At 32.0% G+C, this 27,097-nt stretch overlaps 5 protein-coding genes across 5 annotated transcripts; 3 read left to right on the top strand and 2 right to left on the bottom strand.

The window, feature by feature from the left end:
- LOC105624212 (E3 ubiquitin-protein ligase RFWD3-like) lies at positions 1-2,014 on the bottom strand. Its single transcript, XM_012205572.1, has 3 exons — positions 2,005-2,014; positions 1,594-1,794; positions 1-1,484 (listed from the first exon to the last, which is right to left on the bottom strand). The coding sequence occupies exons 1-3, from the start codon at positions 2,012-2,014 to the stop codon at positions 1-3; spliced, it is 1,695 nt and encodes a 564-aa protein (XP_012060962.1).
- Positions 2,015-4,990: 2,976 nt separating this feature from the next.
- LOC105624214 (ELKS/Rab6-interacting/CAST family member 1-like) lies at positions 4,991-6,887 on the top strand. The gene is made up of 4 exons (XM_012205573.1): positions 4,991-5,636; positions 6,034-6,176; positions 6,263-6,367; positions 6,750-6,887. The coding sequence occupies exons 1-4, from the start codon at positions 4,991-4,993 to the stop codon at positions 6,885-6,887; spliced, it is 1,032 nt and encodes a 343-aa protein (XP_012060963.1).
- A 396-nt stretch (positions 6,888-7,283) lies between these two features.
- On the top strand, positions 7,284-11,466 carry LOC105624159 (early endosome antigen 1). The gene is made up of 12 exons (XM_012205518.1): positions 7,284-7,330; positions 8,019-8,350; positions 8,496-8,683; positions 9,039-9,275; positions 9,484-9,540; positions 9,607-9,835; positions 9,918-10,066; positions 10,167-10,268; positions 10,504-10,713; positions 10,789-10,971; positions 11,040-11,189; positions 11,278-11,466. The coding sequence occupies exons 1-12, from the start codon at positions 7,284-7,286 to the stop codon at positions 11,464-11,466; spliced, it is 2,073 nt and encodes a 690-aa protein (XP_012060908.1).
- Positions 11,467-12,062: 596 nt separating this feature from the next.
- LOC105624160 (kinesin-related protein 4-like) lies at positions 12,063-16,509 on the bottom strand. Its single transcript, XM_012205519.1, has 5 exons — positions 16,140-16,509; positions 13,565-15,834; positions 12,732-13,493; positions 12,417-12,637; positions 12,063-12,195 (listed from the first exon to the last, which is right to left on the bottom strand). The coding sequence occupies exons 1-5, from the start codon at positions 16,507-16,509 to the stop codon at positions 12,063-12,065; spliced, it is 3,756 nt and encodes a 1,251-aa protein (XP_012060909.1).
- A 1,072-nt stretch (positions 16,510-17,581) lies between these two features.
- On the top strand, positions 17,582-25,754 carry LOC105624161 (ubiquitin-related modifier 1). The gene is made up of 5 exons (XM_012205521.1): positions 17,582-17,619; positions 17,728-17,792; positions 17,862-17,943; positions 21,990-22,038; positions 25,686-25,754. Exons 1-5 carry the CDS (start codon positions 17,582-17,584, stop codon positions 25,752-25,754), a joined length of 303 nt encoding a protein of 100 aa, XP_012060911.1.
- The last annotated feature ends 1,343 nt before the right edge of the window (positions 25,755-27,097 follow it).

Raw genomic sequence — 27,097 nt, forward strand, 5'->3', positions numbered from 1 at the left:
TTATGTTTGTGTTAATTGTCCATAATTATATAACCTAAGTTTCTTTGCAGAAAGACTTGTTAAAAATAAGTTATTATTAATATTAAATGAGCATAGATCCATAACAGGATCTGATACTGGAAGATTATGCAACTTTTGACCACTCGCTACACTCCATAATGATATACTGCTACTGGACTCTATGTATGCTGCGACTAATGTATCATCTTCTACAGACAAATAACATGGTCGAGATAAAAGTTGTTGAGAATTACCAGCTTGGAATGTATGTACGGCATTATATGTAATTATCTCTTCGTTAGATGTATTTCTTTCAATAGTACATACTATATGTCTTGCGTGTGGCTGCCTAGAATTAGGACGAGATGATATAAGACAATGATGATTTTTTTCATCATAGCGTACTGAAACAAAAGGCCCCTCTATAAACATCTGTTTAGATAGATAATTGGTATCCTTAATTTCATATGTATAACACGTATTTAAACGACATGCTATAAATCCACCTCTTCCGATACCACTGCCAGGATTTGGCGGCACTCCTGCCATTGATACAACTGGTGATTTATCCCCGTTACCCTCTAAGACGCTAAGAGCAGAAGAAGTTTGTCTAATATCAAATTGAGAGATAACTCCATTTTGCGCACCAGTCAGAAAAACGTTTGGATTGTCACCTGACCAACAACAACTCCAAAGTGGATATTCTGTTTGGTATGTGTGCACCGTCACATTATTTTGGATGTCCACTAGCTTAGCACATTTATCAAAACCAACACTAAGAAGAATTGTTTGTTGCGTGGAATGAAAAGTCAAATCTCTTATAGCTTGAGTGTGTAAGAAAATAAATTGCCGTAAATTGAAGCATTCACAATCCATTTTCCTTATGCCATATCCATTGAATAATGTGGTTGTTGACTTTTGAGAAACAGCCAGTAATTTATACCATGGATTATAATCCAAGACGCGACAGCCACCATCCTTACAGATTTCTACAGATTGTTCTAAATGAAATTTCCTTGAAGTAAGACTTGATCCACTTAGACAAGTATCAACATTGATTTTTGATTTTTGATTTTCCAATTCGGTAATACGTTTTTTCATGCTATTTACGTGCTCCTCGTATACTTTTAGACGAATGTTAGCGCAGGCTAATTCCTTTCGCAAATTATTCTTTTCAGCTGACACCTTAATCAAATCCTTTTTCAGATTGTCATACTCGGTAGAGTCAATTGCTGTCAGCTTTTTCGCATATAGCATCCTAATATGTTTCACCGAGGCTTTCTTATTGCATTGTGGGCAACGGCGATTCGTACTGTTGCAAGAATACTGTAACCACCTTAGAATGCAACTATGCCCGAAGAGATGTCCACAGCGTAAACAGCACAAACGATGTTCTCCTGAGCTGGTCCATTGCTCCATGCATATTGGACATGACTGATCAGAGTCTACATCTGAGACATCCAAGTTTACACTCATTGCATTTGCTACAAGAGAACTAATTTTATTTAGTCACAGTCACAATTATATACATATCCAAAGAGTTTATAAAAGTTTTACACTGCGATAATTCTATTACATAATTATAATACATACTTTGTTGTGAACTTTTAGTTCCATCACTTTCTTCATTATTTTGTATATCATTAGGAATAACATTTTCATTTTCATGTTGATCTTCTACATCTTGCCCTTCTACTTGCATTTGCTCTTCTACTTGCACTGGTTCTCCTGCTTGCACTTGTTCTTCTGCTTGCACTTGCTCCTCTATTTGCATTTGCTCTTCTACATTTTCATCTGTAACAATAATATTGCCAAATATTTGCTGACTTGAAGTCTAATATTGTAAACAAATATAATATTAAATAATATTTGATATCCTTCCTTATTATAAAAAGTACATAATTGTTAATTACATTATATTCCACAAGTCGAATAACAAATTATAATAACAAATTATGCCGAAAAGATAAATATGCATATTCTTTTTGTTCATTGTATACTCACTGCCTTCCATAACCTTTAATTTTTATTCGATCATCGACTAGACTCTTTAGACATACATAAAATACGTGATCTCCTCCTTTTCAATTCGATATCTATTGTAGATTGGGACACACATAAGACTATTTAATAAATCGTCTTCTTCTCTTTTTAATCGTTAGACTATATAAATTGATCGAAAAGCCGGTTGATTTGTTGTGAAAACAATAGCATTAAAGATAGAGGAAGAGCAGATTATGGAAATAGGACCTGTCGATCCTTGGAAATTCGTCGGAGGCGAATTTCTATTTGATATAATTTTGATTAAAATACCGAATGAATTATAATTACGAATATATGTCTGTGACAGCCTATGTATCTAATATTAGATGTAATCAGATGTAATGAAGAGAAAAAAGGGAAAGACAAAAAACTTTTAAATTTTGAAGTAACACGACAAATATACTTAAATGAGTTGTTTACAATAATCTTGACTGGCGTTTAAAAGAGTACAAATCGCTTAATATCAGCTGATTCTTTATTACAATTGATTTAAATATTTAAATCTAGATATATGTATATATGACTATATTGACTAGATACACACTATACACAATCTTCCTTCTTGTAATGTATCATATGATTTGCGCCATGTTTAGAATTAAGACATTAGCACCTCTGTATTTAGGGGCCGACATTATTACATTTATTCTTTTCTCCTCTACTGTCGGTAAAAGCTTAGTTTTGTTTGCGTTGCTTGAAATTTCTCAAAATTTTTAAAGTGAGATAAATATATATTCAGGCGTTGAAGGGAGAGAATATAGAAGATACTGAGTATAAAAATTCAAGCGACGCGAACAGACCTAATTTTTTTAATTCATAATTAATTATGATTCTTAACGCAATAATTATATAATTATTGATTGACATTACACTACAAATGTATCTAATGTTTATAAAGATTCACAAAATCTTCAGCATGCGCTGATTAAATAAGCCAATTTCTTTGAATATGTAATGTATTTTTTACTTTATAAAAATTATTTGTATTACAAGCATTTGTATTACAAGCATGCCTATGTATTACAATAATTATAATTGTATACATAACACACATACATAAAATAAAACATACATAACATATATAAATAAATATAATAAATTTTATATAAATAAATATAATATACATATATAACTCCCGTAATACATACATACAGCATAGAATTTGCAGCAATATATCGCTGCAAAATCTCTGCAATATTGCTGCAACATGTAACAATTATTTTGTGCAACTTTGCGCTGTAGAGGAAATATAAATATAATAAACATATATGTATAACATAAAATAAAAATAATTGACATACGTACTGCGTATTTGATAAAAAGAACTTCGAAATATTTTGAAGTGAGCAAAATATTCAATAGTGACATTATATGAAATATTTAATTTCTTTTCATATGTATATTATATATGTAATGTATCATTATATTACACATACAATCTTTTTAGTTAGTTACACAAAAATATTTCTTCATTATATTCAAATTGCTATATACAATTTGATATAAAGTAACTCTATATTATTAAGAAATAACAAAGAAATCGCAGGTTATATTCACGCTACGCATATATCACTTATACATTTTGCTGGCTCAAGCAAAGAACGCGATGCAGTATTTCGAAGGTAAAAATATGAAGGTAAAAATTAATATTTCCAAATAAAATATTCTTTTCCTTTTAAACGGTACACATATTTCATGATTAATCTTTTAGGAAACCGTATATATAACATCTAATTTATTATTTATACATAAATTATTATATAATTATACATACTTCTTTTTGGATGTTTAAAATTAGTTAGTCTGTTGAAAAAAAACTAAAAAATGTTTTATCTATTAAATAATGATATTAAGATAATTAAATATTTTAATTATTATTATAACATAATATATTATGAATACATATAATACATATTAATATAATAATTATATGTTTATGTGTTCTGGTATTTATTAAATTATTATTATATATGATACATAATATTTTAATTATAGAAAATTATAGAAAATTACGTCGATACAAAAGATTGTAAATATTGTAAAATAAAATATTTAAAAAATGTTTATGTACAATAAAAGTTGTTTGTGTATTATGCAGAAACGACGGCCGCGTGCAAAAAATTCTCTGCAAAATTATTCTGATACGCATGAACGTTTTCCGACCAAAGCAAAGAGCATTCACAATTCGAAAGGACAAAGTTTTAAACAAAGTTATTCTAAGCTTCAGCGAAACGATGAATATTGTGATAATACGTCGTGTCTAAAAAAAGACGCGTTCGGTTCATTGGAATCTCTCTTTGATTTGAAGAAACCAATGAATTTAAGCGATGCATTTCCTTTTGCATTCCATTATCATAAGCAAAAATTAATCAAAACATCCAACGCTACAAAATCAGAACCATTCGTAAAAGCATTATTTCTGCAATCCTTTTCATCACAGACAAATCTTAAGCCGTTTGTTTTCAAAGCGGTAATTATGCTATTATATCATAATATTCTATCACATTTAATTCTCCAATTATTCGATTGCTTATTCGTTCTTATATACTTGAGTAACAAGAATTAATTTTCTATTGCTCAAAATCATTAAAAAATAAGAATAACAAAAGGCTGAAATAATAATTTATAGTTTTTTATAATTTTTATATATAAAATTTTATATATGAAATTTATACTTTCATATTTTATATCATGATAAAACTATATAATTTTTTCAGTATGAAAAACATGACAGAGTAAAAGTTAAACAAAATACAAATAATCAAATAAAGAAAAACATAGAAAACGAATTCCTGTTAGAAGTCTCAAAATCCGTGGAATTGCAATTAAATGATTTGATTCACTATCAACAAAATCGCTCAGTGTAATCATTTCTTTGTTTGCGTAGTATTTTTATATGTTATATCCAGTAATATCATAAAATATAATAACATGCGTATGTAGAAATATGGCTGAAAGGAAGAAACCAATCTGTGAGGTAAAAAAGAAAGAAAAGAAAGCAAATACAGTTGAAGACAATACTAGCGTAGACAAAGGATCTGCAGCTCTTAAGGATCTAGAAGATACTACCGTAGACAAAGGATCTGCAGCTCTTAAGGATCTAGAAGATACTACCGTAGACAAAGGAGCTGCAGCTCTTAAGGATCTAAAAAATACTACCGTAGACAAAGGAGCTGCAGCTCTTAAGGATCTAAAAGATACTACTGTAGACAAAGAAGCTGCAGCTCTTAAGGATCTAAAAAATACTACCGTAGACAAAGGTGCTGCAGCTCTTAAGGATCTAAAAAATACTACCGTAGACAAAGGAGCTGCAGCTCTTAAGGATCTAAAAAATACTACCGTAGACAAAGGAGTTACAGCTTTTAAGGATCTAAAAGATACTACCGTAGACAAAGGAGCTGCAGCTCTTAAGAATCTAGAAGATCTTAAGGAACAACAAATTGAAACTAAAGAAAAGACTATTGATGAAGATGAGCGAGAAAGCGAAGCTAAGAATAAAGATGAAACTAATGGCAAAGACGAAGTTAAGAAATATATAAATAAAATTGATGATAAAGTTGAAGGAATTGAAATTGATAGAATTGAATTAAAAGATTTTAAAATTAAAGAAATTGAAGATTTTGAAATTAAAGAAATTGAAGATTTTAAAATTGAAGAAATTGAAGATTTTAAAATTGAAGAAATTGAAATCGAAATTGAGATCAAAGAAGAAAAAGCTGATGAAAAAATTGAATTTGGTAAAAATAATATGACAATAAAACAAATATTAAAGATAGAAATAATTTACCAGAAAAATCTCTGTTTTATATTTTATTTGATGGAAGATTTATATTTCAATTATTTAAAATTAATAACACAAATGATATAAATTAATAACATCTAATTAATAACATCTCATTTCTTTTTTCTTTCTCTTTCTCTCTTTCTTTCATTCTTTTATTTTCAAATTATTACATGTAAATTTTAAAAGTGTAGGTAAAATGATAATACTTGAGGAATTTGAAAAATCAATAATAAGCGCACCTGTTAAAACTGATGATATAATCACAGAAGTAAAAGTAATGAATGAGAGATTTATTCTGCTAACAGATGAAGTCGAACAATTAAAGCGTGAAATTTTTGAATTGTCAGAGGTAATCAGAGGTTTTATTATTAATTTATTTAATATAACTTTATTAATGTGATAATTATAATTTATAATAATATATTTCTTAATCAGAAATCCGAATTAACAGAAGAGGATAAGCTAGCGCTTCAAGAGAAGCAAAACATTCTCACTTCAAAAGTAGCGGAACTGGAGCAATTAACACAAAATATTCAAAAAGTATACGTATTATGAAAATATTTAAAAGATATATTGTATTATATACATATATATAGAATAGAATAGAATAGAATAGAATAGAATTTTATTTTTTACACTTCAGCGTATATTACAGCCAAGAAGGGATATATACATATATTAGGTGTGGGAAAAAGTTCGTGGCGTTTTTCCCGTTAGATGGCATTAAAAAAACGCCACACCTAATATATATAATCCTACTTAAATTTCTACTTATAAAAAATCCTACTTATATTTTACATGTAATCATATCTTTGCAATAAGCTTCTGCTAGAATTCTGCAATAATGCGTGTCAATAAAATAAAATAAATAAAATAATATATTGCTAATTGTTAAAAATACAATGCGATAAATATATTGCAGGCGCGAGAGGAAGTAGAACAGCTTCGTAAAGTGGAAAAAGAAACTGAGATAAAAAAAAGAGACATAGAACCATTCAAAAAAATTTTAGAAGAAGATCACTTCGAGATACCGCAAATACAATATCCTGAAGATAAGTAAGTTATATTTTATTCATACAAAATGCTGCTAGTCAATCAAGATATTCTCGATCATGGTGGAAATACACAAGGTGAAACATTGCGTACAATGGCGATACTGGAAATAATCAATCAAATGTTACCTAATATGCAATTTCTTGCGTATATAATAGTTGATATACTGGAACAGCCAATCAAATTTTATCCAAAATTTACGCTGCTATTGTGCAACCATGGGAATGGCTCACCTTGTATATTTCCACCATGTTCTCGATCATATATTCTTATTAGGCTTCCAAGAGTAATTGTTTGTGGTTACGCGGACGTACTTCCAAAACTCGTAGTAGCGGATACCGAACGGAAGGGAAGGGAAAAGTGTTTTGAAAAATTAACCGGCAAGCTAACCGAGTCTTTAACGATGCAGGAAAAATTGGTCAAAGAAAACGCGCAATTGGAAGGTGGAAAGTACGCTTGTTTTTTGCATTAATAAATTCTAAATCTATATTCTATATATAAATAAAGTAAATGAATTATATTTAATATAAAAATTACGTCTACATATATAAAAATTTTTCAAGGAATATCTAATATTTGATTAATGTTATAACTATACATCTGATTATAAAATAGTATAAAGTATATATTAAGAGTTAAATTTAGATTTGCTTTTCATATGTCTATATATTTTAAGAAAACAAACTAACTTAATATTTTAAATTAAAGTTAAAATAATTATAGCTTTAAATAAGATAAACAGAAACAAATGTATCAATTGACTTTTTCAGGACACTCGATATAATGCAAAAAAAATTTAATACCCGATAGTTACTTTATTTATATAACAAATAATAGACGATCAAATGAAAATTAAACGGTTCCCTCGGTGACGATTTCACGATGTTTTCAGCAATTTGAAGCATGTCAATCATACATCACTTATATATACGTAATCCAGTTTGTTATGATATACTGATATCATAACAATGAATGAAATGTTCACGTTAATGATTTCGTTCGCGAAAGTTTTATAACATCTTAATCTTAATTTTAAATAATCTTTTTATATTCGTCTCACTTTAATATATTCTGATATATTAAAATAAAAAGCGAAAAATGAAGATTGTATTGAAAGCTGTGGTGTCCTGCAAAATAGGTACAAACTAGAAGAAGCGTTGCTAGAAAAAGATACAGCTCTCGAAAGTTTACAGAAGAAGGTATGCGGCCTGCAAGCAGAAATGCGTATAATTGTCAAAGAAAATATGGAGTTGAGTCGCCAATTGGCTACTTTAAATCAACTAGTGATTAGACCTACTTGCTGTTACACCTGCCCAGGTGTTACGCCGTCTTCTCCATCAACCTCACCGACATTATCTTCGCGTCCGCATGTCAGCGCGCAACCTCGAGACGACGTTTACTACCGATGCAAATGCTGTTTGCGATCGCCATATACTGACACTTTATCACCAACTACGGAAACTGTATGCAGTAAGACGAATAATTGACAGAATATGATAGTTCAACCATTAAGAAATAATGTAATAGAAGCAAAATATTTTGCATATTTGTTAAAAGAATGGTTTGCAAAGGCGATAAATTTTTCTATAAAAAAAAAGAATGTTTAATCTCGCAGATTCGCCGAGGCTTACAGGAGGTGGATCGCCATCAGAAGAACGTTATCTCGCAGATAGCAACGATTTGCAAAACGTAGAGATGTGTTGCCGAGGTCCAGCCGTTGTTAAACCATTGCTTTCTCGGGGAACATGTCCTGCAGAATTGGAAAATAAATTTGCAACATATGGCAATAGTACTAAACAATTAGTAAGTTTTAAAATGTGTTTGAGAAAAACGCAATCCTTTCTACAATAGTAAAAATTGAGAACAATGTAAAAAATAATTAAAAAATTTTTTTTAAGCTGTAATCTTTACATTCCGTATATACAGTTTGATAAGTACAAACAGTAAAAAGAGATAACAATTTTTATTCCATACATTTCTGTTTCAAAACTAATCAAAACTAATCCTTTATTTGTTGTTCATACATTAATTATGTGAAATGATAAAACATATATAATATATATAATAAATTCTATATCTGATATTCTGTGAAAAATTAGTTAAAAAACTAATTGATGAAATTCATGGAATGTAATGTTGGTGCCAAATTTTATTCCAGGAACAACAATTAGGTAATATGGAGACTGAGGTACGTAATATGCAGATGGAATTAGCAAATGTGCAGCGGGAACGACAACAATTGGAACAGCAACGTAAATTGCTCAAATGCACAGCACCGTGTGCACAGTGCGCTTGTTGCCCACCTCCGACTTCGACATGTGCGACACCCACGTCAGGACTTCCGTTAATGGGAATTTCCAAAGTACCTGCAATGTCTGCGATGCCTCTTACCCAGGTACCTGTACGATTTATATTTTAACCAAATTTTTCAAATATCATTCATCTCAAACAATATATAAGTTTTTACGTGCATACTTCTTTTTAATATAATTTTTATATCCTATCTTCCATAATTAAATCGTGCTATTTGTTTTCGCTATTTATACTTTATAAAATTGATATAACTAGCGAGTAAAGAGTAATATATTTTTTATCAAATATAGACAACTACGCAGACTGCACCTCCAATGTGCACTGGTTCTTGTACAAACGCTACTATGGTAAGGTTATAAGCAAATTTAATTGTATGCTTTGAATAATCATAATAATATAACTTATGACCGAAGGGCACTAGTACTTGCGTTCAACAATTACGCGATCTTCGTGAACAATACGCCCGACTTCAAGATGATTATAAAAGTAAGTTGTGTGAGGTATCATGTATGAGGACAGAAGCAGAGAAATTCAAACAAGATTTGCGCGATGCAAAAGAAGAGAAGGAACGAATGGAGATAAAACTGATAGACGTTCAAGAACGATTAAAATTTCTAGAAACAGAGAAGGGAAAATTTGAAGGTAATTCACTATAGAAATAACAACTATGATGTAAAACTCCGATTTAATGTATATAACAAAAAGCATATTAATTTCGAGACAGGTCATAAGGAACATCTCATCGAACAGGAACAAGCTCTGATAGTAGCGAAGCAACGCTTTCGAGAAGCGCAAGATGAATTAGAGGAACTTCGTTCTTTGATCCAAGATCAAGCTGCTCAACTGGAAGATTATCGCAATAAATATTTGCAAGTTGTTATCGTTGCGATCATCTGAATAAATTATATTCGATATTTTTTCTCAAGTGTAAGCGATTATAAAAATGAAATCAATATAATCAATATAATCTTAGGCCCAGCAACAAGTTGAAGAACAGCGTAGACAACTAGACCTTATGGAAATGGACAATGCACGAATGAACGAGAATGTTACTTTGGAAATCGGACGTGTTAAAGTATATCAAATACTATGATATAATTGCAATTTGTTCGGATTGTGTAAAAATATTTTGTGTATATATATATTAGGTATGATAGGTATAGTATAGAAAAAGTTCGTGGCGTTTTAGTTATTAAAACGTAACCACGAACTTTTACCTACCTACCTAACATATATATATATATATATATATATATATATATATATATACATATATATATACATATATTAAATGTAATTAATGCAATTAGAATCAATTTCAAGAGAAATTAGCCGAGCTTGCACCGTTGCCTGATATCTTGAAACAAATGCAAATGAAGATGCAGGAAGCGCAACAGATGCGCTTAGTCGCTGAACGTAGCTGCGAGGATCTGTCGCGAGAATTGCTAGGATGCAAAGATAAGATTCAAACTTTGCAAAATCAATTGGACGTATTGCGCACCGAGCATCAAACACTTCAGGTTGTAATTTGCTACATAATTTAACATAATAGTAACTTCATTATGTTAATTAAAAATAATTAATTACTTATATAGGATGAAAGGGGACTTGGTTGCGACAGATCCGAAGAGATGGAAAAAAAGTGTGGTGAGTTGCGACACGAAAACGAAAGAATGAAAAACACATTGGCACGATTTGAGGAACACGAAGCACAGTTGCAAAAACGTATTGACGAGAAAATGCACGAAAACACGCAATTGTCATCAATGTTAGAACAGGTATGTATTGATTTAGCGATAAAAAAAATGTTTTCCGCAAATAATAGAGTCTTCTCCTTCTATTTAAGATAAGGGAAGATTCCGCTAGACAAGTAGTGAGAACAAAAGAACGATGTGAAACTATGCGAAGATCGATGCAAGGCCAGATTGCTGAAATGGAAAGGCAATTGGCACAGTGCAGAGCAACAGCGCGTGCCGCCCAACGAGACAGAGATGAGGTAACGATTACAAATACCATATAGAAATGTTAATAGGTTACAGGTGTATTTACGAGTGTATATACACGTTTCTCATTAACTTATGCAGATCAGACAAAAGATGCAGAGTCAAATAAATAACTTAAACGAGGCATTTAAACATGCGCAAGGCCGTATAAAATCGTTACAGGGTCATGTAAACTATCTCAAGACTTCTTACAGCAATATCTTTCTCGGACAAGGAGAAGCACCGACAAGTGCTTTGCCAGTAGACGATTCTTGCGATTGCAACTATTAAATGCACATGATTTTTCAATAATAATCCTATATATTTTTGTTCGATATAGCGAAATTAAAATATATTACTCGATGTCACACACAAGCCTTGTTATGCATTTATACTTTAAGTAATGACATTTTGATACAAAAGTTGATTGATAAATAACTGTTATACCGTGTCACCCTTTTTATAAATTTTGAAATTATAAACGACACATTTGAAACATAAAAAAATAAAATCAAGACTTATGCACATTTATTGTATAACGATTATTTATATCATTATTCTTAACACATCGTTTAATTGTAGTACTTATCATATACTATTTCACACAAATCTTTTTCTTCACATGGAAAATATATTATGAATATGAATGCATAGATACAATGCTATCTTATCAGAAATTTTAACAAAAATGGCATGTATCATTGTTAGATATGCATATATTGGATGTAAACATATCTTTTTCATTATATATTTATTTAACGACTATATAGTTTTTTTATAAGCAATAAAATAGGACGATACTATGATAATTCCATAGTGGCTGAAAAAAAATAAACAATAAAAATATGATGTATGTACATTTGAAAAAAATTAACATTGAGATGGATTTAGTTTGTATCCACTGAATGAAGCATATTGAGCATATTAAGAATAGCATCCGAACGCGATCGCATTCTTTCCATTTCCATTCGAAATTCTTCCAGTTGAGATTCAATTCGCTGTGCGTATGCATGGCAGCATCTGTAAATAAGTAAAACAATCTTGACTCTATTAAAAGATTGATATTATATATAATCTAAGGAGCAAGTATTTAGTTTTAGTACAATTTGAGATTTTTTTCACTTTTACTAACGAAAAATAAATTATAAATTTCATAAATAATGTTACATCTAGTTATTACCACAATTATGGAACACTGTATGTATAATGAAAAAAGTTTTAAGAAATATTTGAAAGCACACCTTCCGGGTTGTCCTGCATTTGAACACAATGGTTCTGGAGATGCACACGGCGAAATTTTGATTTGTGGAGAACAACTTCTTAAATAAGATTCCTTCTCGTGTGTACAGCTTTTGTTATTACCGGATATATTAGAATTAGAATTATAACAATCTCCACACCCTCGTACGAGATCCATTAAAATTCCTCGTACCCTTTTCCCAATTATTCTTCGTCGCCTCGCCTAAAGAGAAAATAATTATGTGTCGCACATACAGTTATAACTATACAAATTTTTGTTATATTCATAAAATTATTCGTACATTGCGTGAACTCACCTCTGGTCTTTCACTACATTGTTTCAGCTTTATTAACGGCTCTTCTTCATGTATATTAGGAGATGAATGACTACATGATTCGTTATATTCCCGATCTATATTCATCATTAATGGCTCACAGGTTTCTTTTAACATGGTACAACATTTGTGATTTTCTTGACAATTCTCTGGATTGTGCGGTGAATGATGACATGTCGTACAATTTTTACAAATGTACTCGTTGCCTTCTGAGGCAATATTTTCATGTAAATGCTTGTTAGGCTCTAGGTTTCTTGAAAAACTTTGTCGATGTTCTTGAGTGCTTAACTTTTCTTTGCTATAAATAAAACTATCTTCAAACTTTTGCTTTTCGTTATGTAAGGAACAGTTGCACTTCTTCTCTGACGTGTCTATATCATGAGTGCAGCAGGAATGTAATTTTTCTTGGGGATGTATTCGTTTATATCTTAGCCATTCCTTACGATATTTTGAGAAATCACAGTCTTCGCATGCATTTGAACTACATAACTTATCTGCTTTATCTGTAGAACAAGATGCTTTTGCTATGTTAAACGAAGGTGAATGTAGACATGAAAAATTAGATGCTGCTGAAGATAATTCAAATTTAGGAGGACTTTTTGATTTTTTACTTGTTGAACATACTAAATTACTGCCATTGAATCTAGTATTTGGTGTCTTTTGCCAATAATGATGATTTTTGTCTTTCATTTTAGTAGATGCTTCTGTATCATTTTCAGTTTCAACAGTGGATTCTTGACTGATCTGAAAAATACATCTGAGTTTGAGTACGGATTCTTGAAATTAGTTCCTTTATAAATTATAAGATCACTTACCTCTTTACCCCAAATATTGATTGTTCCGTTCATTTCAGACATTCTTACTTCTACATTACCAAGCAAGTACGGACCGCATTCTCGTCTGCGTCCTTTTTCATTAATAGCCTTATCATTTTCAGGCTCCTCTGCTAGAATGAGAAAACTGCGATCTTTACTATTTTCATCCTCACGATATACAAAGCATTTTACATTATCCTCTGGATCATCAACGGTTTCTGTCTTGCTCTCTACCATAGATGTAGCAGCTCCTAATTGACTTGCATTAGATAAACTTGATTGCAAATCTACATTCTTATTTACCGAATCACACGAGTTTTTAAATTGAGATTCTGAAGGCGTTTCATTTAATTTTGAATGTGATTCTACAGAAGTTTGGGAAACTTTAAAAGATTGTAGAAAATTAGATGGTTCAAGAATGTCTGTAATCTTTCTTTTCTTAGAGCTGGAAGGGAGACATTGATAATTACTTTCATCATTTTGATTTAGATTCATCGATACATTTTCATTCAATCTTTTCTTTGAATTTTGTACCAATGGACTTTCTGGCTTTGTTTTTCCCTGTGTAATACTTGAAAGAGTTTGCAAGATTCGGGAGGAAGTAATAAATGCGCGTGATAATGAACGTGTTTTTCTTGGTGTACCATCAGTCAGTACTATACTATCGTCAGACTGTAACGTTTTTGTTATTTCAGGTGGTTTAATGGATACTGATAAATTACAAGCACTGGAACTCCACTGATCTATAGAGCTTAGCGTCGAAGCTACACTACTACCTGATATTTTATTATTGGATTGTTTGACATGTATAGGCTCAGTTTGATCTCGGGATTGATTAGATACAGAATCAATGAAAACGTCTGTTTGAACTGATGCAACCTTCTGTTCCGGAGGTTTGTTTTCTTTTTCATATTTTGCTAATGTTTTTCTCAGTTCATCCAATTCCTGTTTCATTTTTAAATTTTCCATAAGCTGCTTTTGATATGTATCAAGCAGACTGTTATATTTTACAGTCTTCTGTGTTAATTTCTTTTTCAATGTGGTAACTTCTGAAGTATCCAAAGTCGTCTTAAATTCTTCATTTGTTTTCTCAAAAGTTATTTGCTTATTATGTTTTGCTTCATCTGACATTGTCTTAATGCTTTTAATATTCTCAATCCTTAAAGAACAAGTATCTTCTTCTCCATCTGTGGATACTTCCATTAGATCTGAATTATTAAATGCCTCAGATTGAATATGTCCTTGTTCAATAACATGGGCGTTTTTATTTAAATCAGTTTTTTGACTAGAATTAGAAGTGCCATGCATGTACTCGTCATAACTTAAAGTTCGCAAATCATAAAATACTGTTGGTATTTCTTGATGACCATTTTGCGTGAGAGATGAAAAATTTGGAATTTCTTTATCAGTATAATTGAATTTTAATGATTTATCTTCAATTGTTCCATTTTGTTTTTGCATTTTACTATCTGTATTCATAAGATCTCTTTCATTTTGTGTTGACTCAAATGGTATATCTATTTGAACTTGAGTCTGTATGGATTCCTCTTGTATTGACTCTAAACAGTTTTTATTTTCTTGTCCATTCAATATGATTGGCGTAGTAATAGTATTGTAGGCCACTTTATCCATGCTATTCTCGCATGTCTCTGCGATTTCCAACTCCTTGATCGTTCTTTCGGCATAATCTTTTATTGTCTTGTTAGTCACTGTAGGCATTGTTTTTTCTGTGTCATTGTTTTTGTGATCACTGTTGCTTTTATAGTGGGTTGTATCTTCCTGATGTTGTTTTACATGTTTTTCCATGGAACGTCTATTTTGGTCTTTTATATCTTTGATATAGCGTTTAACTTTGCTTTGTACATAATGATATTTTCCTGGTATTGGTTGCTTTCTCTGAATCATAGAATATACAATAGCTTGTTCTGGAATGTTTGGATAATTTGGTCTTAAACCTTGTGAATGTCTTCTTTTAAAATATCCATCATTCATATTATTCTTATACACTTTTAAATCTTGAAGAGAAAGGCTCTTTTCTTTGTGACGATTTTTCAATCTCCTATTGAAGATAAAATCATCAGATCTTCCATCATAATAATCTGTCTCGTAATTATCATCGATACCATCATCATGCATTTGTCTAGGACTATCCTCATCATCTTCTTCATCTTCGTCATCTTCATCATCATCATCCTCGTCATCCATTAAATGCTTCATGTTATTTGGATGATCCGAATCAAAATCATTATCAAGTTCTAAATTTTCCATATCTGTAACATAATGAAAGCTACATACTAAGAAATATACAGTTATATCAATATTATAAGTGCAAAGACATCGACTATTACTCAGTTGAATGTGTACTAAGCCAAATTCTATTCTCTTATTATCTATAATGCTTGGTTTATGCTTCGGCCTTAACCCTAAAATCCTAATTCAGCCAATAGGTCTGCCAGTCTTAACTGAAATTGATTCTAACTGAAATCTGTATTCCATTGGCTGAATTTTTATAAGTTTAGAGTTAAGATCGAAGCATAGTCTAAATCAGGCACAAATCTCTTTATTATTAACTTACCATCACTATCTCCATATTCATCTTCGTCATCTTCGTCATTATAAGGATGTTGATCGGTTTCTTCTCCAGATGATAAAACATACACACTACTCGCTGCTTGATCGTCGCTGGGATAGGGACTCGGGCTACGATCTCCTTCCATCTCTCGAGATTCATTTTCACGCTGCTTCATGTTAACAATATCCGAGTCATCTGGTCTTGTGATACTAGACACACTGATGTACGTCGGCATTTCCTCATCCTCGAGCAGAGCCGTGTCGGTCTGATTCATTAATTTCGTTTCGCTCTTGGATGAATCGTTAGGAAGATCTTCCATCGCCTTTGTCTCCGTCTCGGTGTCGTCGGGCGAGTGATCGCTGTTCTCCGACATCGTGGAAAACTATGGGCGACAAGGAATCGCGGATTATTATATCGCGGACTGATGGGATCGAAACTGGTGGGATAACGATCGAAAAGAAAACGACAAAATTAATTGATTGTCCGATTTATTTCCGATTATTTTCAGACGAGTAGACAAACGTTTGCCGGCTTGGCGAACATACGTGGCGCGCAATGGAAAATACTTTCATCAGCCGCCATTACAGGTTGCACTTTGGACGATATCTCGTAATACCGTCGTGCCGCATAGTTTACTCTTTACGTGATGTTGCAAATAATTCGCGTTCTCGTTTGATAATACGGATCGCTTGCGTGATGAACAATCGGCCGTTAAGATGCACTCTCTCTTAATTCTTTCCCTCGGTACCGATATCACAAGCAAGATTAATGACCTGCACGTTGCAGGACTATATAACGTACATACGTGATGGAGAGAATCGAGCTGATCTGCTATTCCTCTTTTCACCCGCGATCGCGTGGTAATAATTAAAAGTTTAATTCGTGCAGAGTGTGTCACCGATCGAAATTATAGTTTAGATCATTTCATTTAGATTTACAGCAAGCACTCTTTGCTCTTCTTGCTGGTCCTCGCACTGTGTATGTACACACAAACGCACCGCTGACACCGTTGTAAAGTGTAAATGCCGAGGTTAATGCCACTCACGCGCATGCGCGCTCTATAGTCTGTACGAGTCGTAGGGAATCGCACCAAATCTCACGTATTTTATATATATATATATATATATATATATATATATATATATATATATACATGCAGCGGTAAGCATATGTGTACATACACACGGCGAGAGCTCCATTTAATTCGTTTTATTACGACAATCGATCCCGGCTCTTACGCATACGAATGAAAATTCATTAGCGTGCCTTTTTCCCTTTCTCTTTTTTTCAACAAATCTAACCTGGCATTCCACAGTGATCATCGCTGAACGCTCAAGTTCGCGAAAGTTCTGGACAATTGTACGAGCGCGCGCACGATAATTCAATTCTAACCTAACGTAGAGAAGAAGAGAATCGTTCTTTGAACTCTCGTTTCACAATTCACGATGTCTGCGATTGGACTTCCTCTTATTATCGAGTTCGGGTAAGACCAAAAACATTAAAATTCCATATAAGTATGCATCATGCGATGCGACGATCAAGTATCACCGGACGGAACGAACAAATCACGCCGTTTGTCGAATGTTTGCAGAGGTGGAGCAGAGTTGCTATTTGATGGAAAGAAGCGGCACGAGGTGGACTTACCCGGTGAGGAATGTAAGTATTTTCGTAAGTAACTCGTGTCCGTTAGTCTCTTTTGTCGTTAATAACCAATCGATTCTGTAGGGACGCTGAAACGACTGCTAAGCTGGCTGCGGGATAACCTCTTAACAGAACGGCCCGAGCTCTTTATGCAGGGGGACACGGTGTAAGTGTAACTTGATCCTACGTACAGTCATACACTCCTTCAATATTTGTTTACGATCACGAAACAAAAGAGCTTCAAAGAACTCTAATAACGCGATAGCCGCAGTATTGCACCGTGTTGCTCGAACTGCAGATTTACTTTGCATATAAACGCGTCACATCAGTCACGTGAATCCGCACAATCCGCAAATGAATGGGATCGACCGACAACGGCGACGATCAACATCGTTAATGAAAATGGCCGCATACACTACGTATGATATATATACATTATTACTAGCGCATGGCGCATATCGCGCCGGTCGTACGCGCAATGCACAGATGTCAGTATCTGTATCTTCCGATGCATTCCGATATAGAATAGAGACCCTCAAGTTAAGAGTCTAGTCACAGGACAAATATGGCGGAAATACTTTGCTTTATATATTGTAGAGAGTATACATATTATGAATGGCGGCAACATTAGGCTCTGTATATTTGGCAGAGTACATAGCGTATATAAGTAGAATCATATACTATGGTATTACCTGCTATTATGGTTACGCGCTATTATCCATAGCAAAAAATCTCATCATCAGGCAAGATATATATATAAAAGAATTTATTGGTAACAAGAAAAATGCCTAATTTTTGTGTACTCGATTGTGCATATAGTTTAAAGTGACAAAGGATTTTCTACACAACAAGTTCCGCCATGTTTGTCTCATTCAAAATTATCCTATCAGAATGTAGTTGAGAATGGCCAGACACTTACTTGAGTCTCTAGTGTACATACAAATTTGTCCAAATTCTCATAAGAGGCCTGTTCTTTTTAGCTCAATTTTTTGTACGATTCATCTTTTCTCTTTTCCTCTTTAACATGGAAAGAAAAGAAAGATAAACCAAGAACTTTAGCTAAAATAAAATAGATCTATGGACAACGACACACTGAACGTTAATTGGTGAAAACGGATGATAGGGGTAAATTTTTAAAGCCCCGCAACCGATTTTTTAAGCACTCGATGTCAAAGCGCTGTTTCTTTATGAGGATCCGGGCTTTAGGTCGACACAAACTTGCTGCATAAACATATGTATAAAGAAAATTATTCAATTGCATTTCTCTTTTAAAGTCGTAAAATGTGATTGGATAATTTTCTTTACGTTTATGCAAGTTGTGTGGCTATATCCTTCGTCTCATGAGATATGTTTAACGCGTATCGTGTAATCGCGTAACCAATCAGAAGCGATCCGCTGTTATAGTTTTACGTTTTACCGATTGCGGTTACGCGTAAAACTGGAAACATAATAGGTAACACAGGTAATAGGAACAGGTAATAGGAACAAGAAATAAGAAATAACGAGCCATTCAATTAGAGGTCTGGGTATAATATTGAACTTATACCCTAAAGCTTTGATTGGATGGCTAGTTATTCCCTGTTTTCTGTACTTATTCTACTATTGCCTGTGCTTATTGTTTCCAGCTTTCCACGCGCAAATACATCTCATGGGATTCCATCTCATGAGATTCCTTAGACCGCAGCACAGATTTTTGCATTAGTCCGAATCTATAATAGGTGTTTTAAGCCTTAAGCCGTAAAATTTGACCAATTACTACAGTTGAATGCGAGAAGAATAATCGACTATGATTCGTCCATTTTTTATGGCTAAAGACCTTAAAAATTTATTGTAGATCCGGACTTACACATCTTATGAAATCACAGGGTATTCATAGTCCGATCTTTCAAGATTCTCTTAAGTAATGTCTTAAGATGCTAATACGGCCCTCTGATTAGTTCGTGACTTCTCAAGACTGTATTTAAAATGGTCTTGAATATAAGATCTGACTATGAATATCAGCCATACTCAATTATTCTCCTCGCATTCAACTGTAATTAGTCAATTTCTATGGCTTAGAGTCTAAAAATTGTAGAAAATGGTTTAGGATCATAGTATTCATAGTCAATTCTTATATTTAGGACTATATTAAGTACAGTCTTAAAATGTTATAAATCAATTAACACTTAGAACGATCATTCATTAAGCGCTCAGTGAGCGGTTGTCGTTCTGAATGCACCTATGGAAAAGCCTTGTTGTGTATACATATATCCATACTATAGAAAAATAGTCATTTCTCAGTTTGTGAAAATTTCCGAGGGAAAGAATCCAAGTTCTTGGATGTACGAAATATTAGCTTTACACTGTAATCTAGACTGATATTTATAATTATATTATGGTTCTTATTATAAAATCGTTTTAAATAAGGGATCTGTTCGACATGCTTACATTTTTTACACTTAAAATGAAATAGATATATTATATATTTGACGCTGAAAAGAGAAAAAGTGAAGATGCTGAGTGTAAAAAGTGTAAGCAAGTCGAACAAACCTATTGTCTTAAGATGCTAATACTAGTCACTCTGTGATTGGCTTACGACATCTGTAAGTAAAACTGTAAATAAAACGCTTTTCCGTATTCATAGTCCGACCTTAAGGCTTCCTTAAATTTATCTTTAGATGCTCAGCAGCCAATGAAATAATTCGTAGAGTATCTAAAGATAAATTTAAGTAAGCCTTAAATATAAGGCCTGATTATGAATACGAGTATAAATATAAGACTATAAATATCGGCCCTAAATCTATCTACATATGTATCTTCTTAGGCCGGAATCAGATTACGCATTGAAGATTGATATTGAAATTTGACCAATGAGGACAATGAGGACAAATTTTAGCTTCTGTTGTTTGATTGGTAAAATTTCAATCTTTCAATCTTCAATGCGTATTGCGTAATCTAATTCCAGTATTTCCTTACATCGTACATTTTCTTACATGGTATGACATATCTTGTCGCGAAGAGTGCAATTGTTGTTTTTCGAGTAACAAATTAGACATTTTATATTAGACATCGAACGCAAAAAATTATGGTCCGTATTCAAAATACGGGCCTTTATAAACATATAAATGTGGAATTGTCCTGTATGAATCGATTTCTTGAATAATCGCGTCTTTTGTAGCCGATTGAAAATTGTGATAAAAAATTTACGGTATGATAACGTGATTTTGAATTTCGTTATTATTCTCATTATCAATTTAATTTATGTTATGTTTTGGCATATTTTATTTAATTTTTTTTTTTAATCGGTCTTGATAAATCAGATAATCAGAGATGAAAGAATCGACTTCTCGTCACCATTGAAAATTGTAATTTCGCAAATATGTCGGAAATCTATGATTTATCAGATTAAATATCGCATGTTAAGATGATCGCTTTTCACGTCGTTGATTGGTGTAGTGCTCGCTTTCGTGGCATAATAATAATGATTTGTACAATGATTGGATTTGCGAGATGTTATCTCTCGATAATTTTTACAAGATTAAAACGAGAAGTGAGAATCGAGCCTGTATTTCCAAACAAGGTGAAAATTACAAAAGTGAGCAAATTTATTAGATGTTGACCAATGAAATTATTAGTATTCTAATAAATTCGCTCATTTTTGTAATTTTCATCTCGTTTCAAGATACAGAATCGATCCCTTGATAGCGGCATATACTTCACATTTTTCTCGATTTTAGTTTATTCTTTTTTTTACATTTCGCTCGAAGGAAAAAGGAAAAGAAAATATTGAAAATTCGCGAATTCGAGATCAAAACGATGAAATGGCGAAATATATGATACGCGATGCGTTTACATGATGCGAGCGAGCATAGTGAAGTCGGCTGCGAAAGTCGCGGTCGTGTCAATTCTATAGGCCAATTCTATAGGCTCAACGACTCGAATGGTATCAGCCAATCGGTTGAACGATATTGGCGAGACATCCATTTTGAAATTTTCGTTTTTGCGAGTGACAGTTTTTCGCAGTGAATGATCGGGGCTGATCGCGGCGGGTTTTCGTTCGCTCATTGTTTCATGTTCGTTTCGCGCTCGTTTCGCGTTTGTTTCGCGCTTGTACCTCCAACTTCCCGTAATTGATGGAGGATACGGTATCTGTAAGTTTTCGACACACAACACAATACGCTGGCAGCAGCGGAACGAGCAACTCGATTTAAAAAGTTTATCTTGTTTCTCTAGGAGACCAGGCATCTTAGTTCTGGTTAACGATGCTGACTGGGAATTACTGGTGAGTTTTTGGACATAGTGTCTGTTCCATTTACTGTATTTCATTTACACGTATATCTATGTGCAATATATTTCTCCTCGGATATCATATATTGGAACAATTTTTATGAGAGAATTATGCCGATATATTCGATGATCGTAAATTATTTTGACTAAAAATTCATCAAGTATAAAATTTTTCAAGAATCATCCTTCGATTGCATCTTTCTCGGTCAATTTGGAGATAATTATTTACCTCCCCTCCCCCTCTCCCCCTCACCTCTAATCTTAATAAAAATACACTTACTTATTCGACGTGTTTTCACTTAAGACGAAAGAATCTAGCAAAAAAAAAATGCAGCAATTGACTTCGTGAATCGAGTTATTAAGCGTTAAAGTTGGAGACTTTAGAGATTAAGATATTTTCCGATTCGACAGCTCTATGTATACGTTCTGCATTAATTACACAAATTCACTGTTTTAAAATTGCTTTAAAAACACATTTATTGCTTTAAAAACACAAATTCACTGCTTTACGTACAAAAATTCACTGCCTTAAGCATACAAATTCTTTGCATTAGCATTGAATTTGTGTTTTTAAAGCAGTAAATGTGTTTTTAAAGCAATTTTAAAGCAGTGAATTTATGTAATTAATGCAGAACGTATACATAGAGCTATATCGAATCGGAATGTGATACATATCTCTAAAGTCTCCAACTTTAATGCTTAATAACTTGATTCACGAGACCGAGCACCACGTTTTTTTGCCAAATTCTTTTTCGTTTTAAGTGAAAACACAAATAAGTATATTTTTATTAAGATTTGAGGTAGGGAAGGGGGAGGTATTCTAAATAATTACCAAAATTAATGATTGTTTTATCGCTTTTGGTAAAAAATCGAAGAACACCATTTGTGTTTATAATTAATTAAACTTTGAACTAATGTCATTTTTAATGAAATCAAAGTTGAACTTTTTATATAATCACTAAATTTCGCGTTACTTATCCTAATTCATGGAAAATTGTAAAATATTATCAAGATTGTAAACAAAAAAATAGTATATAATAAATTTAAAATTATTTATCTATTATATTTTTTAGTGGCAAACGAAAATTCTCAAATTTGATTTAAAACATGTATAAAATTAAATTCATATATTTGATTTTTGCTTTTCTACTTTTTCACTACATTCTCGTTCAGAATAAATTTTTTATGTACGTCTTAAAAATATATTCGAATTATTAAAATTTCATTTTAAGGAAAATCTTTTAAATATAGATTTAAATGCACAACGAGAATGGCAGACGGATTTAAATTCGAAAAGGATTGAATGGATTACTTAGCTACGTGATTCTTAAGTCGTCATACTGATATGAGAAGTTAATGCACCGTGTTCGGCAACTGAATTCTTTGAAGATGGGATTTATATTCTCTTTCCTAAAATTAATAAAAATTTATTAGTAGAGAGACATATTTAAATATTCAATAAAAGTGACTATTTTCTTTGCGCAATAATTGTTTAAATATAATAATTAATAATAATTTTCAATATATATAGTAATAATATATTTTCAAGAATTTCATACAAGTTTTTTCATCTATTTCAATATTTGTATATTCCGTGTATAATTTTTTATACCTCTTTTCGAAATCTTTTTTCCTTTGCTTGCAATAAGTTTAGAACACATTTCCTAATGAAAAATTGCAGGAAGAATAATAATCAGAAAAGAATTAAAAATATTTTTGGATTAATGTAAGATTGGGCTGAAGATAGAAGAAAAGTAAATTGTGAATAAAAATCATAAGATTTTATTTAAACTTGTTTTCTACCGAACTGTTTTTCGATTATTTTCTGTTATATACACTTCATGCTGTCGAGAAATATTAATGCCTGTTTTCATCAATGTAGATTAACTTTAATCTTAGTTCAACTTATTCTTCCTCTTTTTCTAGTTCTAAAGATTAGAATAAAACGAAGAGTAAGTTGAACCGAATTTAAAGTTAATCTACATTGATGAAAATAGTTTTATTTATAACATACAATATTTATAAAACTACAGTTTTATTATTATTAAATAACAATGTTTCCATGATACAACTACTACTATACATAATACAGATATAATTATCTACAATAAACACAGACTACCTAAGTAGTTTGAACGAGATATACGAACATCTCACGTGAAAGGGAACATATTAAAAATTATGTTTGTGTAGTTTAGGATTAATAAAATGAAGAGCTTGAACGATTTGCGAAAGCCGAAAAGTTACCGAGTGATTATTTAAAATATTAATCTCAAACGCACAGAGAAATGTTGCGGAGGTGGATGATACCCCTTGTCGCACGATATTTCTTTTCCCACGTCGCCAACTCCCACAGTGACGCACGGCTGTTTCTGGCGTCTGACAAACGGGATACCCCGTGACCGGTTTTTACAAACGGCATAATCGGTCTGTCGGCTACCTACCATCGCTATCGCTACTTGCGCGCTAGATAGGGTGCGGGATAACGGAGCGACTCCGGACGCTGAAAGGGCGCAAATGACCTCGGTTTGCCACACCCACGGAGAGAATTATCATTTTAAATTTGTAAATGTACACGCCGCAGCTATTAGGAGGAAAGATGCGGTTCTCGCCGGGGTAACATTCGAGCGGGAAGATGCTGCAGCGTCGGGGAACGTCGGAACGAGGGAAAAGATGATGGCTCTGGCCATTATTATGATAATACCGTCGCTTCTTGGTGAAGCTTCTCCGCGCAGCTTCAGCTTTTGCGTTTCCGCGTCTTTTCGCTCGGCTCGCTTCTTTTCTCAAGGCACATATATGTGTGTGTGTGTGTACACACATACACACACACACACACACTCTCTCTCTCTCTCTCTCTCTCACACACACACACAGTATACATGTCATCTGCTTTCCTTTTCACCCGTTTCTTTTCCCACCCGCGTCCCTCTTTTTCCATAATACAGTTGCGCTCGTGAAACTCTAACTTTTTCGAATCTTACATACCTATGTAATGGATATCTTTGCTATTTCAATAGTTAAAAGATGTTGAAAGGAATTGAACTCAAAGTTAAAGATGAAATTGGTAAAATCAGTCTATCTTCATTTAGGATGTATAGGGCATTCATTGAATTTTTATCTATATCATGGATTTCTTAACCAATTTTTTTTCTTGATTTTGAAACATCAAGCCATAACTGTTATTTAAATAAATAACTAAAAGTCTATAATCTATATTTTTATAACTCAAATTCTTAAGATGCAAATAATAAAATTTTAATTTCAAATAAACTTTTAAATAGATGTAATAAAATTTTTTGATTGAAGTTTGAAATTTAAAAATAAAGTAAAAATTATAATAAAGTACAACTTAAAGTAAAGTGAAAATTATTGCTTGAAGTATTTGTTTGAGGTATTTACTTAAAACTTTTGTGGTAAAAAATTGTATGAAGAAATAACACACAATTAACTTTTGAATGAAAATTGACTTTTAATTTCTTAAAGAATATATAGATATTGATATATGTAAATTAAAATATTTCCTTAAGCTTATTATTTTTTATCATCATGTTTTATGTTAAGTTTTTTAGTTATATTTCGCATCGTTCGATTGACCAAAAAGATATAAGAAGTATAGAAATATAAGAAGATATATAATTTCAGGGTGAAGGCGATTATAAACTATGCCCGCGGGATAAAGTGCTCTTCATCTCGACGTTGCACGGAGGATAGAAGGTACGAATTTCCAATATTGAAAATCTAGGATAAGTCATCTGAATATTGTAAACTTTTTTCATGTACTTGAAATATTTTACTTCAAACTGCTGCATTTTAAATACGACATGAGAAAATATTTTTTTGTAAAATATACGTCAGTTTCAAATAATAATTATCATATTATTTGTTTCATTGCATCATAATTCTGAGTGAATCAAAGTTTTCGAAATATTATTATAATTGCAATATTTTTATGAGAAAAGGTTGCTCTTTGCTGAATTTTCATTTTCAAAGTACCAGATTTATTTTTAAAATTATTTAGTATTGTCATTGGGAGATTTTTACCTTTCAAGACAGACGATAGAATGTTGCGAAAAATAATAGGTTTCTTTTGCAATAATTTATACAATAAATTTAATGTGTATTTTAATATTATTAGAGTTAATCATTCAATAATTCATTCAATATTTTCAAAGTTTGACTTACAATTAGATATTATTTAGTTACATGTTAATCAAACTATCATGTGATCTGTGAATAATAAGTTATCACGTTATATATGCGAGTTAACAAAAGTTTTAAATTGCGGCAATTAGTGATCATATATATAATTTGACTTTATAGTTACGCGTGAATTGCATATTTCCCTTGTTGATTACCATTTTGTATAAAAAATATACAACGCAAAGTAGGATATTCATTCGAATATCACGTTTATCAGAATCGCATGTGCTGCAATTCGATAGATATTTAATTAAAAGTAAAAATTACCGAAGTTTAAAAAAATTTATTTTTGATAAATTGAGATATTTGTAGATGAATAAAAGATTTTTTACGTATTTTATACAATATTATATAAAGTATTTAAACTGTGAAATTATGTTCTGATCAACATTTACTACCTTTTACTAATATTTCATTGGCATTCCAATTTCCAATCTGCAATACTATTGTCATACTTGTTCTTCGAAGCCACACATCCTGTTCCTAGTTTCCTGGCTGTGAGCGCAATTTGAGCGCTATGCGTACCTCATATATAAATTATAAGCTTGAATAGATTTACGTATATTGCGTCAAAATTGCGTAACATATAACGCGAGATAACACACGCATTTCTCTCTTATTAAAAGGAAGGAGTTGAACGATGAAAAATCGATACGAAAATTTTGTACAAGTATTACAAAATTGTTAAATTGTGTTTTATGTCGATAAATATATTTGATATCTGTAGAAATTTTACAAATATCAAAAGTAATACAGTTTTATTATAATTCAAAATATACAGTGTATATCTGTGTTCTATTATAGATATATCATATCTTCGTTAAAATTTTTAATTAAGTTTTTGATTAGGCACA

Source organism: Atta cephalotes (assembly GCF_000143395.1).
Source record: "Atta cephalotes unplaced genomic scaffold scaffold00074, whole genome shotgun sequence".
Taxonomy (NCBI): Eukaryota; Metazoa; Arthropoda; class Insecta; order Hymenoptera; family Formicidae; genus Atta; species Atta cephalotes.